General features: G+C 42.2%; 1 protein-coding gene across 8 annotated transcripts in view; it reads right to left on the bottom strand.

Annotated features, from left to right (window-relative positions):
• Nucleotides 1-224: 224 nt before the first annotated feature.
• The window catches only part of myocd (myocardin), a 438,360-nt gene continuing 422,760 nt past the window's right edge, over nucleotides 225-15,824 (bottom strand). For 7 of the 8 annotated variants that reach the window (XM_055653695.1, XM_055653690.1, XM_055653696.1 and 4 more), the window contains 6 exons: nucleotides 13,101-14,153; nucleotides 11,548-11,643; nucleotides 9,913-10,041; nucleotides 8,998-9,052; nucleotides 4,778-4,876; nucleotides 225-2,875 (listed from right to left, as the gene is read on the bottom strand). In XM_055653695.1, coding sequence (XP_055509670.1) covers nucleotides 2,310-2,875; nucleotides 4,778-4,876; nucleotides 8,998-9,052; nucleotides 9,913-10,041; nucleotides 11,548-11,643; nucleotides 13,101-14,153 — 1,998 coding nt within the window. In that variant the 3' untranslated portion in view covers nucleotides 225-2,309. The remainder of the gene's footprint in view (nucleotides 2,876-4,777; nucleotides 4,877-8,997; nucleotides 9,053-9,912; nucleotides 10,042-11,547; nucleotides 11,644-13,100; nucleotides 14,154-15,824) is intronic. The other variant, XM_055653692.1, reaches the window with a different exon arrangement.

Genomic DNA, 15,824 nt, shown 5'->3' with positions numbered 1-15,824 from the left:
ATTTTAATGTTCTATGTGGAATATCAACGCACTCTTGATTCAGCCTTTGAAAACAAAGTTCCTTAAATATATAATTGGCACATTTGAGAACTGGAATCAGATACACTCATTTATTAGAATGATAATCTGTATGTCCCAAGTATTATTAAATTCAAGGCCATTTTAGAATAGTGGTTATTGATTGAGTGAGTGATGGAGTTCGGAAGCAAAGTAAGGAGTATCTAATGTCAGAAGCTGATCAGATTTATGCCCAGTTAATACTCGTATACCAGGTGTAGCAGGTTTTATTGGAGATGAAGCTGCCAGGTCACTCTGCCCAAGTGTCATCTCTCATGCAAACCAGACTGCAGGCGTGCCATTGACCACAACAACCTTATGACTGACTGTGCAGGAAGGAACCGCAGGTGCTGGTTTACACTGGAGATAGACACAAAATGCTGGAGTAACTCAGCAGGACAGGCAGCATCTCTGGCTAGAAGGAATGGATGACGTTTCGGATCAAGACTCTTCCCTACCCGAAACATTCCTTCTATCCAGAGATGTTGCTTGTCCCGCTGAGTTACTCCAGCATATTGTGTCTATCTTATAACTTACTTTGACTTCTTCAGAAGCAGAGAACTTGGACAATGAAGTGCTCTTGAACGGATTGTAAAAATAATTATATACTACAATTCCTATGAGTATGTAGATTTTTACTGACTATTTGAAGAAGTCCATGCTATCTTAGTGAAACTGCAAGTTGCCACCAAGATACCAAAGAAGCAAGATAACCAGAAGGACAAAATATCGCAGGAAATAAATATTAATTAACTGCACAATACCTTTCAGATATACTTTTTATATTTTATAAACTAATAAGCAGGAGAATTGGACAATATTAATATATATTATTACTATACATGTTAGCAAGAAAATCCTTCGCTAAAACTTCAGTCACATTTCAGAATATTGAGCTGTCCAGAGGTTTTGGAATCGTTAGCTGTTCCAAACGGGCACATTGAAGTATTTTTACTGCAAATAACATTGCAAAAAGGGATATATAATAAAATACAAAATGGTACGAAAATAATGCTTTTCTGAGCACTTCTTTGGTTTGAAAAACATTTTCCAAAAATAAACTATGTTTCTTTACACTAAGACGAGGGTTGGAACGACTGTCACCAACAATTTTTGCTTGGTGTTGTTCCCTTTTAAATTAATACTTTATTTTCCAACGTAATCAATTTGAGCCTGTGGGTTGCATGCCGGAAATATTTAAAACAGATCATGTTGGTCAATATCGAAGTTTGCAAAAACAACCAAATCGAATATCAAGCCCGATGCAGGCTTGCTATTGTGCACTTGAGCTCAGGATTTATGTTCTCTGATCTATGCAGAAAATTTCACCTTCAGAGCCAGCAGGGAAAGCTTATCTTTCTTCAGTTTTCTTTTGATTAAAAAATGCAATTGCTCAGTTTACTGCTTTTTGCAAGATGGAGCCTCATAATGGATGGATGACGGCAGGAAATGTTTCTGCATTGTGTGCGAAACAAAACACAAATTTTTGACCTCCCTGTCTTTTTTCTTATATTATCAGGTCAGCAAAAAGCAATAGAAATGCAAGAAACTACATTGCGTAATTTCATAAACTCAATGATTTTATGCAAAATCCTACTACGTTTCTGCATGGAATGCCTTCTAACATTTTAATACCTAGCAGACATGAAACACTGGCAAACTGTGACAAAACTCTTCTACTTTTAATTGTGCAAAGTGAACAGTAAAATATATTCACAATAACAAAGAATCAAATTGCATAAAGAAGGGTGACTTGCAAATGTGGTTTGGAAAAGACGCATTTTAATACTTTCCGTTATTCAGAATAGCAAATATCGCTTGCTTAGTAAAGAATCTTTTTTTTAATAAAAATTATAAAAAATCTTGCAAAAGTTATGAATAAATTTAAGCTATATACAAAGAAATGGGTGTTGTGTGCATAACGCCAAATTGAGAGTTGGCCAGTATATCTAACCTACATATCGCACCTGCCAATTTAGTCGCATGTAGAATTAAAGCAGGTGCCTCCGTTTTGTGATGGACTGTGTTCACTTTGCTTCCAGTAAAACACAGTAATTCATATTTTTATGAAGCTTTCAACTCATTCAAATATTACTACATGCAATAACCACAGGGCAATAATCTTGTAAGCCAACTGCTGTTTTCCATTTACTTTACTGTTGCCAACACACAAACGACACGCTTCCTTCCTATTTTGTTTTGCTGTTTAAATGGCTTTAAATCTACCGGTAGTTTGTAGTCCCCTGAGCACGTTACCACTGCAAGTTCATCGTTGTGTTTAAGTTCAGGTCTGTAACGTCCAGGAAGTCTGCAGAGAAGATGCTTGGTGTGGAGGAACCAGCTGATCCAAAGCCTGCAGTTGAGCTGGGTGGTGTGAGATCCAACCAGTCCATATTCTCCAGGGGAGTTTCTGTAAGACCTAGGTTGATAACATGGCTATGTGTGGAACAAGGTGACATCTGGGTCTCCATCGGTGAGAGAGGGTTTTCCAGGATGTCTCGAGCGTTCAGCATATCTTCTCGGGAGTTGCTGGTGAAGCCCTCACCGATGCTGTCAAGTTGGGAATCCTCACTGCCAATTTTAAGCAGTGTAATATCAGTTCCCCTGCTCAAAGAGCTGCGAGAGTTAAGGAGGGCTTCAAGTTGATTGTCACTGTTGCTGGCACAATGGTCAAAGGAGAGCTGGGGGGGAGACATGTGGTTAAAAGGACTTGATGAAGTCCTGTGCACAGTCACAGTGGAGGCTCCCGATGAGACTGTGATTTGAGGCACTGATTTCTGAGCACAATGGTGATCATTTTTGGCATTAGGTGGCATTTCTGAAAAGTAAACAGTTCTAATAAGCACATATTAGGAAATACACTGTTTTTTATTTACTCTACAGAAAATATAGAACATGGGCAAAATAAATTTGATTTGGTGGAAAGTGAAACTACCTAAAAATATTATATCCAAGATACATCTGCTGTATATCGACATCAGCACGTCCGAATCAATGAATGCGGTTTGGAAAGCTTCATGTTCAGAGTGGAATTTATTGCAGTTATATGCAGTATTTATTTCACTTGTATACAGCACAATCAAGGGGGCTATTCGGCCCATTACTTCCAATACTTCCAACACCCCAGCTCCTTATTTGTCTGAAGCCTTGCCAATTATTCTCCCTCGTATGCTCATAAAAACCCTCTTTGGCACTTCTTTTAGGAATTACTTACATTAAGGGTAAGTTACAGAAACAAATTAAGCTACCAACACATCTTTGGCGAATGTGAGGAAACCAGAGCACCCTTGCCATCTCATGAAGAATGCAAACAAGGCCAGGGTCAAACCTAGCTTGTGATCCCACAGTGCTAACTGTGACACCACCCAGCTACCCCAACAAAGCTATCTGCCTTCTTCTTGTGCTGGTCTGAGCCTTTTGCTGGACTCCTCTGGAAATATTTGGGCACAAGTTGACTCCAAGCAGTGGAGGCACTCAACTCAAAGCTGGGGCAATGTTGCCATCTGCTGCTCAGTGCTGCCCACATATTGATGAGCAGCTATGTACAATTTGGACTGGCCTTTGTGGCCACATTCAATCCCAACAAAGGGGATGCCGTGTCCTTTGGCACCTCTCTCACTGATCCTTCACCTGTAGATGCTGGGAATGCGTTTCGAGAGACAGGGGAATGTATAGGAACTGGGAAGTGAAATGGGAATTGGGAAAGTGGGAGCAGTGCTTTGTCCTGAAGTATAAGGTGCTTGTGGTTTTGTTGTGTGTAGTGGAGCTCTCTCTTGTGCTCTACTCCTCTGGAGCAGCGATAGAGTTATCTTCCAGTTTATTGGGAGACAGAAAATGTATCACTTCTGGAGATATTATGTTCAAATCTGCCAGTAACAGAGGTTAATTTGTAGGCATATTTGCCATTGTCCCAATAGCCACCTTTGTGTGTGGCAGCATCAGGTTTAGTTTAGTTTAGTTACTGCGCAGAAACAGGCCATTCGGCCCACCTAGTCCGCGCTGACCATCGATCCCCGCACACGATCAATATCCCACACACTAGGGACAATTTACAATTTAACTAAGCCAATTAATCAATAAACCTGCATGTCTTTGGAGTTTGGGGGGGAGACTGGAGATCCTGGGGAAAACCAAAGTATGTCATGGGGAGAATGTACAAACTCTGTACAGGCAAACACCTGTAGTCAGGACTGAACCCAGGTCTCTGGCACACTAAGGCAGCAACACTGCTGCTGCACCATGCCTCCACCGTTATTTAGAGACTCCTGGTATGAGAACACTAGATGCAACTTTGTACTGAAATGCTATCGGTCATCAGTGTTGTGAAGTGTAGGCTACAGAACAAATGTAGGTAAATGGATGATAGACACAAAGTGCTGGAGTAACTCAGGTGGAATCTCTGGAGAAAAGGAACAGGAAACATTTTGGGTCGAGACCCATCTTCAGACTGAGTCATGGGAAAGGGAAACGAGAGATATTGACGGGGATAGAGAGAGATATAGAACAAATGGATGGAAGATATACAAAAACGTAACGATGATCAGGGGAAGGTGGAGCCCACAATGGCCCATTGTTGGCTGTGGGCTAGGTGATAATGAGTTATACAGACAATGATACTCAACAGAACGACAGTGAAACTAGTACGACGACAAAGGTGGGGGAGGGGCGGAGGGAGAGAGGATACAGGGTTACTTGAAATTAGAGAAATCAATATTCATACCACTGGATTGTAAGCTGCCCAAGCGAAAAAGGTGATGCTGTTCCTCCAATCTGTGTTTGGCCTCACTCTGACAATGGAGGAGGCCCAGGACAGAAACGTCTGAATGGGAATGGGAAGGGGAGTTAACGTAAATGAAACTGAGTATAGATAAGTACAAAGTTGAAATGGATGTACTGGGCCAAAGTTGTCAGAGAATATTCTCTTCAGATACTACCAACTGCGCTTAGCCGAGATATCGAGGTGAAGTTAATCTTATTGTGGCCTGCACAAAACATCCTTGAAACTGAGGATGTCCTGTTCAGAATATTGGCCTCAGCATCTAAATTTTCAAAACTGGTATCAGGACGTTGCCTAACAGGTGCTGGGAAGGGATCCTTCATGTACAGGTGGGATCTCAAAGTGATCCTTCACGTACAGTTGGGGGTCTCAAAGCTGCCACGCACCGCCCTTCAGATGGGGAGTGGGAAACCAAACACCTGCAACAGCAGAATGTGAGTTTGCAAAAAGGATTTGGAAAGAGACATTCTATTTTTTTTTATTTTTTTTAAAGGATTTGTGTTTTACAGGCAGCTCGTAAGGACACACACTCACGTCAACGCCAACTGCACAATTAGCCATGAAAGACAATCTTTGGTCTGATTGAAACCCACTTGGTTCCGTAGTGCAAGGAGCTCTCCAAGAATGAATACTGCAAACATTCCCAAGTTCAAGACCATGTGTGGAGGGACACGCTGAAACATGGCACAGGCTCCCTGACATCTGGTTCTCTCAACAAAACACGCTGAGGGGCCATGAAACCCTATCGATAGTAAAGGAAATAACTTAGATAATCCTGATGTACAATGTACTTTTGGGAAGGAACATAATGTCTAATAGAGTCTTAGAGTGATAGAAACAGTGTGGAAACAGACCCTTCGGCCCTACTTAGAAACATAGAAATTAGGTGCAGGAGTAGGCCATTCAGCCCTTCGAGCCAGTGGCTGATCTTGCTTTCTCCCCATATCCTCACACATGTCCCAGCTATTCTGGTCCCACCTGTCTGGGTATGGTCCTTATCCCTCCAAGCCTGTCCTATCCATGTACCTGTCTAACTGTTTCTTAAACATTGGGATAGTATCTGCCTCAACTGCCTCCTCTGGCAGCTTGTTCCATACACCCACCACCCTCTGTGTGAAAAAGTCATACTAACTGACTATATGGCAGCTTCCTTTATATTCTCCTTTTAAGTTATTACCATATTCATGACATCAAATATCCTGGTGGCATTCTATTTATGTTTGAGGTTCATAATGTTTTAGTCATAGTGATACAGCATTATTATTATCATTTCAACAATTACAACTGAAATATAATTTGAGAAATAATCAATATTTTAAATATCTTCAATTGTGTGACTATCTGAAAAAATACACAAAAGACTATCATAACGTGCCTCCAGACTTACTGGACGAAGCAATGAAGCCAAAGGCCGAATCAGCAAACTTAATATCATACTTATACAACACTATTTTAAATATAGAAATACCTACAACTGATGGTATTAGAAGAGACTGGGAACAAGAACTAGCTATAAAAATTTCAAAAGAGTGCTGGGATAAACACTTACTATATGTGCATAAATGCTCGATCAACGTTCGACATACTCAAAATCAATTCAAAACATTACATAGACTATACTATTCAAAAACAAAAATAAATAAACTTTTCCCTAACGTCTCACCCATTTGTGATAAATGTAAGTCTCATGAAGCTACCATAGCGCTCTCTTTTGTTTTTTATATAAAAATCCAAAAATTTTTTCAAATGAAATATTTGAAATCTTCACAAAACTATTTAAAATAAAATTGATACCAAAAGCAGAATGGATTATTTTTGGAATAACGGAAGGTAGCCCTGAACTAAACGTGCTTCAAAAGAATTTACTTAATTACGGGCTAATAATGGGGAAAAAAAGCTTATACTCAAATTCTGGAAAAACGCTCCTATACCAACAATAAAAGTGTGGATTTCAAACCTGTTTGAAACATTACATCTGGAAGAGATGAGACTCCTCCTAGCAGGCAAAGTAGACCACTTCCAAAAGACGTGGTCTGCATTTATGGAACTATTACAAGCATAAGGTGCAATAGTAATTTAAAAAATAAATGGTGCCAGGATCTGGTAAGGGGGAGGGTGAAAAATACAGTTGATATCCCTTTTTGCAAAGTTTTTTTTTTTATAATAGAGCGATTGTTACTCTTTCCTTTTTTCTTTTCTAGGGTCTATTTCTTAACTTTCTTCTCCAACTCCTTTTCTAACGGGCTTTCTTTTCCCAACACTTTCCTGCACCTTCACGACTCTTTCTCACTTTCCTTACCTTTTATTTCTATCTTTTTTAAAGCTCAAAAAATGAAGGGGTACAACAAATGTAATGAGATATATGTGGTGTGTACTACTGTAACTTAGTGTACTTATTGTACTTCTAATTAAAAAAAAAAAATAATAATAAAATTAAAAAGTGATACAGCATGGAAACAGGCCCTTCGGCCCAACTTGCCCACACTGGCCAACATATCCCAGCTACACTTGTCCCACCTGCCTGGGTTTGGTCCTTATCTCTCCAAACCCGTCTTATCCATGTACCTGTCTAACTGTTAAACGATGGGACAGTCCCAGCCTCAACTACCTCCTCTGGCAGCTTGTTCTATACACCCACCACCCTTTGTGTGAAAAAATTACCCCTCAGATTCCAATTAAATCTTTTCCCCTTCAATTTAAACCTATGCCCCCTGGTCCTTGATTCACCTACATTTGGCAAGAGACTCTGGTTATGACGAATGACTTAGCAATGTACTATTTCATACATGTGCAAATTCTATGACTTTAGCCGTTGAAATATGTATTTTCACTCAATATGGATCTTCCACGAGTTCCCACTAACTCTGGCCTGAAGATGACTCAAACCTTCTTTGAATAACCAACAGATCAGTGCCCTGAAACGCAAACCTATCTCCCTCCTGGCTAGTAGTTGTGCATGGTGGCGTAGAACTGAAAATATCCAATGTTCCCTGATTAGATATAAGCTCCTACCAACTATTAAGTTTGCAAAAATCACATATAGTATCTAGAATTGTTTCAATCCTGTCCTGATCTCAAGGTCACAACTGCTGTGTCCGAAGCTAAGTGTTCTACTAAGTTAATTTCCTGTCGTTATTTTCCTAAATGGGAAAGATTAACTTAGGAGATATTGTTTTGTTTGGAATGGAATCTGAAGGAGAAACTTAATTGAGGTGTATAAAATTATGAGGGACATATAGGAAGAATTTAATTGCCTTCTCTGACGGGTCAAAAACCAGGCAGCAAAGAATTAAAATAATTGGCAGAAGAATAGAAAGAGAATGAGGCAAAGGTTTCTCCCGCTACTTAGACAGAGACGGGGGTTGGACTTTGTCATCTGAAAGGATAGTGGAGGCAGAATCCTCACCACACTCAAAGTATCTGGATATGAACCTACACAGCTGTGACTAGCAAGATTGTGGACCAAGTGCTGCTGATGTCAATGTCAACAGGGTTTGTTCAATCTTAGAGACCAGCAGTTACTCACACCAAACTAGCACCATGGGGCGCAGCGGTAGAGTTGCTGCCTTACAACACCAGAGACTTGGGTTTGATCCTGACTACGGGTGCTGTCTGTTCGGAGTTTGTACGTTCTGCCTGTGACAGCGTGGGTTCTCTCCGGGTGCTCCGGTTTCCACCCATGCTCTAAAGACATGCAGGTTTGTAGGTTAATTGGCCTCTGTAAATTGGTCCTAATATGTAGGATAGAACTAGTTGGTCGTGGTTGGTGTGGACTCGGTGGGCCAAAGGGTCCTTTTCGTTGCCGTGTCTCCAAACGAAACCAGGAAGAATAATAGCCTAAATGGTCTCATTTAGACACAAATTTACAGCGATACTATAATTTAATCTCACTGCAACGTAAATGCAATGCAAGAGACTGTGCAGTCAAATCATTGTGTTCTTTCAATGCCTGCTTACATTTGCTAAAATCTAAATCACAACGGGCTGAATATCTGTTTCAGTAACCTTTGGTAACCTTTGTCTGAACTAATAAACGGAAGAGGAGATTTGATATTTTCCAATCTGAAGCCACAGTGGTAAAGCAGACATTTACAGAATTTCATAAATGAAAATAAAATCTATTCTTCTTTTCAAGTATGCATCATGCATGTAAGAAGCCTCACCTCCACTCTCAATTAGCACATCTAGCAGGTCATCCATCTGGCTCCTTGTCATTTGCTGTAGATAAACCAGAGTAAACTAGGTAAAGTAGGACTCCAAAGTCAGCTGTCTGAACTGCAATGTCAACAATTTCACAATTATTCATTTCTCACACTGTCAAAATATAATTGAAATTTAAAAAAAACCTCAGAATGTAAAAAGTCATCCCCTATCAATAATTGAATATGGATCAAATTATTACGTAAAATATTCTAATCTTAACATCTTTGTAAAAATATTCCCATTAACTAATAATGGAGTTTTAGTGTGGCAGTGGTGAATAAACGTTCCCCAAAACCAGCAGAAAAATAATTGAACATTTCATCTGTGAAACTTAAGAGAAGCTCGACTGCACAAATCTGCAAATATCCAATGTTTCTGATCAGGCTCTCGACCCAAAATGTCTCCCATTGCTTCTATCCAGATATGCTGCCTGTCCCGCTGACTTACTCCAGCATTTTGCGTCTATCTAACCAGTTCCTTTCACTATCTGCCTATCCTTCCTTCAGTACTGTTGGACTCATGCTTCTACCATCTGGTAAGAATGCAAAAATAGCTCATAGTATCATAGAATTGTTAAGGCACAGGATATGTCCAATTCTGGCTTCTACTGTCCTCTGGAAGAATCCTATTTTGTAGTGCTTGCTCCTTCCCCAAAGACTTGCAAATTATTCTTTCACAAATGCCTTTACAATTTCCCTTTGAAAGACCTCATGAACATGTTTGATCGTGATCTAGCAAATCTTCTCTCAACCTTCTTTGTTGCAAGAACAATGACCCTTCTTCTCCGTTTAACCTCATAAATGACGCCAATCTTGTTTGCTATAAAGTTGCATAGTTTACAATCGCTAACATGATAAAGTACAAACAGTTCCCACCTGTTTCACTGCATCTTCATAGGATGGAGGTTGTTTGATCTTGCTAAGGATTGAATTTGAGTTACAGAAGGAAGCACCGTTGATGACAAACTTTTGACCAACTTGATTTGGAGAATTAGGGGCATTCATCTACATTAAATGATCAACAGAAACATATGGTGACAATGAATAAATGTTGCTGGTTTATTGAGCTTAAAAAGGTTCACAAGCTTAAATTTACAGAGGCTGCAGAAGGTAATCACAGATGATTCAAACTATGACTGATCGGCATATTTCTTCCCGCAATACAACAGACATGCATTTTACCAAAGTGTAGTTTGTGCATTCATTGAATAATTCATCCATTAGTTATTTCTGCATTTAGTGAAAATCTCCAAATTTATAAATCTCATATTTCTAAATATGATAACTATCAAAAGTCAGGTTGTGGTAAAAGGAAGAATTTAACAGCCAGGTCCTCTCAATTTCTCTCAAGGACAATGGCAGAAAAACTACAGAGCAAATAAGAACAATAAATAGATTCATGACATCCGATTCATGACATCCGAAAGGCATGTTTATTATATTGTGGGAGGAAGTGGGCTGATCAGTTGTAGCTTCTCATCCATGAGATGCCCTTCCATGTACTTCTCACATCTCCTTTATTTGAAATTCCAATTGAGGTCTCCTGATAATTAACATTCATAGTGATCGAGTGGCTTTTAACCTGGTAGCAAAGCTTTTAAATGCCCACAAATAATCAGAGAATCGCAGTACACAAAAAGAGACCTTAGGCCTTGTTACTACTGTACACAAGGTGCTACTCAACCTAATCTCGTCTTCCTGCTCTTGATCCATAACCTCAAGGTCATGGCTCTTCAGGTACTGCTTACATAGAAAGAGAGACTCTCTTTCCAATGCTCTGTCAGATAAGCAGTTCCAGACTTACCATACCCTAAATATTTTCTTCTCCAGTTTGTCTATCAATAATTTCAATCAATACTTCTGTTTATTGACCCCATTGCTAAGGAAAATTGGGCCTCCCTTTGCATTGACTTGGCTCTTTGTATTTCTACACACCTCCAATAAATCACACCTTATGTTCCAATATAAAGAATGAAGAAGCGTCCATACCCGAAATGTCACCCATTCCTTCTATCCAGAGATGCTGCCTGTCCCACTGAGTTACTCCAGCATTTTGTGTCTATCATTAGTGTAAACCACACATAAAGAATCCTAGCTTGTCCAACCTTTCTTCAAAACTAAATGTTTCTAGCCCTGGCAACATCCACTTAGATCTCCTTTGCGCTGTCTTCCTGTGCAATCACACCTTCATACGAGAGCTGATTTGGCTATTTTGTCAACATATCAAACACATGTCCTTGCATTTCACAGTAAAGAGTTGAGTAGATGAAGGTGAGAGTATGAGGTGAGAGTGTGAGGTGAGCGTGCAAGGTGAGCATGCAAAGTGAGTGTGCAAGGTAGTGTGCAAGGTGAGCGTGCAAGGCCACTGCTCGTCCTCTTGAACAACTGTTGTGATGTCTTTTCAACGGTACTTTGCTATTTCATGCAGGAGATAGATGCGATCGAATCATCTACCTTACAGAGTGCAATTTCTGGTCATTTCTAGTTTAGTAAGCCCTGTATAATAAATACCTTCCTGAGGATCTGCTGTCGTATTATATGTTGCTGGAGTTGCTGCTGGAATTGAGGACTGCTGTTCTGCTGCTGAGGATCCTGTCCCTTTGAGCCCTAAAGAATAAGGATCAGTGAAGAGATATGCATAATTTCAACACAATTCATTAACCGAATTAAATCATTATAACATTTATACTGATTAAATATTAACACTTAAGGGTCTGTCCCACGTACGTGTCCTTGGCACGCAAATTACGCGACCTCGTGGTCGCGTTGAGGCGCACGGGCATCGTATGGTCTTTTGTGTCTATCTTCAGCTTTTTTCCTAATTATGTTTTTGATTTGATTTTTTTTTCTGCCGTCCTTTTTCTTCTAACTCTCCTGCAGAATTTATGTAAACTATGTATAATTAATATACAACATGTTCTTGCGTGTTTGTCCGAGTCTAAATGCCTGTGTTGCTGCTGCAAGCATGCTTTTCATTATACCTGCACCTCATCATACTTGTGTATATGACAATGAAGTCAATTTACTAAAACGAGACACAAATTAACAACTGAATATTGATGCACTGAAGCAGCTTGTCTACTTATCATATTATAAACAATGGCATCTGTGATCTTGCCAAGCGGTGATCAATAGTTAAAGACACAAAATGCTGGAGTAACTCAGCAGGTCAGGCAGCATCTCTGGAGAAAAGGAACAGGTGACGTTTTGGGTCAAAACCCTTCTTCAGAATGAGAGCCCAGGGGGGGGGGGGAGGAAAATTAGAATTATGAAAAGAACAAATCAAACACAAAATGCTGGAGTAACTCAGCAGGTCAGGCAGTATCTCTGGAGAAAAGGGGCCAGCAAGTAAAAATGCCGTGTTGGCGGGGGCAAGTATGGAGTCTGATAATGGGCCCTTTATGGCGGGGGGGGGAACAAATGACCGTGGGAAGTATGGAGTCTATAATGCCCGGGGGGGGGGGGGGTGGGGGAGGAAAAATTAGATTTATGAAAAGAACCAGGGCCAGCAACAAATGGGGGTTATGGAGTCCATAATGGGCCATTATTGGGGGGGGGGGGGGGGGGGGGGGGGGGGGGGGGGGGGGGGGGGGGATGCTACTGAGAGGGATAAAAAGATGCAAACAGTGGAACTGGTAGGATGACTAGGGTGGAGGAGGGATGGAGAATGCAGGGGTTACATGAAATTAGAAGAATCAATATTCATACCACTGGGCTGTAAGCTGCCCAAGCAAAGTATGAGGTGGTGTTCCTCCAATCTGCATGTGGCCTCACCATGACAATGGAGAAGGCCCAGGACAGAAAGGTCAGTGTGGGGATTGGAAGGAGATTTAAAATGGGAGATTGTGTCGGCCAAGACGGATTGTGTGTACATAGGTGTTGAGCGAAACTCAACACTGGCCCAGTCAGTGCTTGGTCTCACTGATGTATAGGAGTCGACATGAGATCAACATTGCTGCTGTAGACTGTTTCCTTCTGTAGCCGCTGGTGGTATAAGTGGCAGGGACTGAGATAACATTGAATATCCAAAATACTCTGCATTTCAGAACAGGTTTGAAGGTTACCTGCATCTTGAGCTGAGTGTTGCACGCTGGAATGGACTGAAGCTGATGTGGTGAGCCACTCCGCCCATCACCGTTTAGTGGGGCGGGGGAGACGGGTAGAAGGAAGTGATTGCTTGGAGACGGTGGAAGGCTGGCGTGCCGCGGACTGCCGGCGAGGGCGCCCAGAGGAGAATGTTGCGGTGAGCACTGCGGGCTCAGGAACGGCGGCGACCTCACCGTGCCGTGCTCCGTGGTCTCTCCACACACCTGACTGTTGACCACGCCCGCCTTGTGTGGCGTACCGCACGTATTCAAGCTCTCGGTGGAACTGTTGCTGGAGGTGGAGGAGATCATTGGCGTCACACTCCGGCTGTTTACCCGTTGCCCCGCAAAAGGGCAGCTGGACATCAGGTTCTCCTGCTTCACGGACACGCTGAAGAGCGGCTGAACTGCCGGCAGCTGCTGGTGGTCGTGCAGATTGTTCCTCTTCTGTTTCTGAAGCTGGATCTTCAGTTCCTCCACCTGCTTCTGCTCCATGTGAAGCTTCCAGGTCAGCTCCTCGATGACCTTCTGCTTTTCCATCAGCATCTTGTCCCTCTGAGTGTCGAAGACCTCCATCTCCCCGTGCATGCTGCCCCCATTCATGCTGCCCATCAGACTGTCCTCGGCGCTCAGCGGAACGGGCGATGGCTGGAGTCCGAGCTGTGGCGAGGGCACGGGCACGTCGCTGAAGCTGTCGGGCAAACCGCTCAAGTCTGATCCCGTTACGGAGAGGTCAGACGATGCCGGAGAAATGGGAGGGGTGGAGCTGGTGCTGCCAAACTGATAGACGCCGTTCGTCAGCACGGTGGTGGCCGTCTGAGTCTGAAAGCTCGACAGGGAGGTGATGGGGGCCATGGGGAACGGTGCAGTGGTCACTTCGCCGAGCGAACTGGACAAGGTAGTGCCGGTGCTGCTGGTTGGCAGGTTGTTGCTGCTGGACTCCTGGAACGGTTTCAGCCTCTTCATTAGGGCCGTCTTAGTGCCAGACACCGGAAGGCCTCGTATTCTCAGCTGCTGCCTCAGCTCAGATACCTGCAGAGACGACAATGAAAAAATACATGATCACACCAAGTCCTCATTATCTACAAGGGATAGGACACAGACATCCCACAGATAACAAATGCCATGGACACTGCCAAGGCCAACTCCTTTAGATTTAACACCCACCGAGCAAACAGGATAGCCTATAATGTTCTAAAAGTGTAAACACAAATCAATGAAAACTTTAATTAATAAAACATTTAAGCCGTTCTAGGAAATTATACTGGCTAATAAATTACTTCCATTTAAATTTATAAACAGTGATGTGCTTTGAAATCAAAAAGTTGAGCTGTGTAAATAAAGATCACACTCCATTAGAACAGTGTACTGCAGCCGGATATTTGCCACTGATCAGCCTCCTTATACAGACTTGGGTTCCTCAGTGTATACACGTGCGTAGATATATTACTTTGAGAAACACTTGGGGTGGAGCCAAGAGCCGACCTTAGGTTCAAACAGTACCTCCATGGACAACGAGAACTTAGTGTCCACAAACACAGCTTTCAGCCAGGACAAGTGGTACAATGAACATGAAAAGATTTTTATGACAGCCTTCTTGACCACCAGCTATCCCCATGCACCTTCCAGCAGTTTCAGTGCAGTTAATAGAACAACTGTTGGCCAAACCACCGAGGTCATCTCTCCTACACTGCTTCTGAATATCAACAGCTCCAACTCTGCAGCACTCCCTCAGGACCGTGCTGGAACCCAGCCTAGACTTTTCTACTCCAGTCTCTAAAGGGGGAAATTAATCCACAACTTTGACTCAAAGTGTTTCCAACTGAACCAAGGAAGTACAACTTGCGTAATACTTTCAAAGCATAATGTCTCTTGTTTTAAGCTAAAGGAGTAGTATTTATAAGGCAGTTTCATCACATATTTTGGGAAATGTTTCAAAGTGCTTCCACAAATTGCTTTTGAAGTGCAGTCACCATTGTTATGAAGGAAAAGATGGGAACAAACACCTGCTTTGTCATAGTGTCTTAGAGTGCGGAAACAGGCCCTTCGGCCCAACTTGCCCACACCGACCACCGACCAACATGTCCAATCTACTCTAGTCCCACCTGCCTGCGTTTGGCCCAAATCCGTCCAAACCTGTCCTATCCATATACCTGTCTGACTGTTTCTTTCACTTTGGGACAGTCCCTGCTTCAACTACCTTCTCCGGCAGCTTGTTCCATACTCCATCCTCCACCCATTGTGTGAAAAAGTTACCCCTCAGATTCTAATTAAATCTTTTCCCCTTCACCATAAACCTATGCCCTCTTGTCCTCGATTTACCTACTCTAGGCAAGTGTCTCTGTGCATCTACCCGATCTATTCCTCTCATGATTTTGGACACCTCTACAAGATCACCCCGCAACCTCCTGTGCTCCAAGGAATAGTGTACTCACCCTCTGCCTATAACTCAGACCCTCTAGTCTAGGCAACATCCTCGCACCCTTTCTAGCTTGACAACATCTTTTCTATCACATGATGCCCAGTGCTGAACACAATACTCTAAATGCGGCCTCACCAACGTCTTGTTCATCTGCAACATGACCTCCAAACTTCTATACTCAATACACTGACTGATGAAGGCCAATGTGCCAAAAGCCGTTTTGACCACCCTATCTACCTGCGACTCCACCTTCGAGGAACCTTGCACATGCACTCCTAGAT

Source organism: Leucoraja erinacea, chromosome 23, assembly GCF_028641065.1.
Source record: "Leucoraja erinacea ecotype New England chromosome 23, Leri_hhj_1, whole genome shotgun sequence".
In the NCBI taxonomy this organism is placed as follows: domain Eukaryota; kingdom Metazoa; phylum Chordata; class Chondrichthyes; order Rajiformes; family Rajidae; genus Leucoraja; species Leucoraja erinaceus.
Note: the sequence above shows the minus strand (reverse complement) of the source record. Positions and strands in the feature narration are given on the sequence as shown.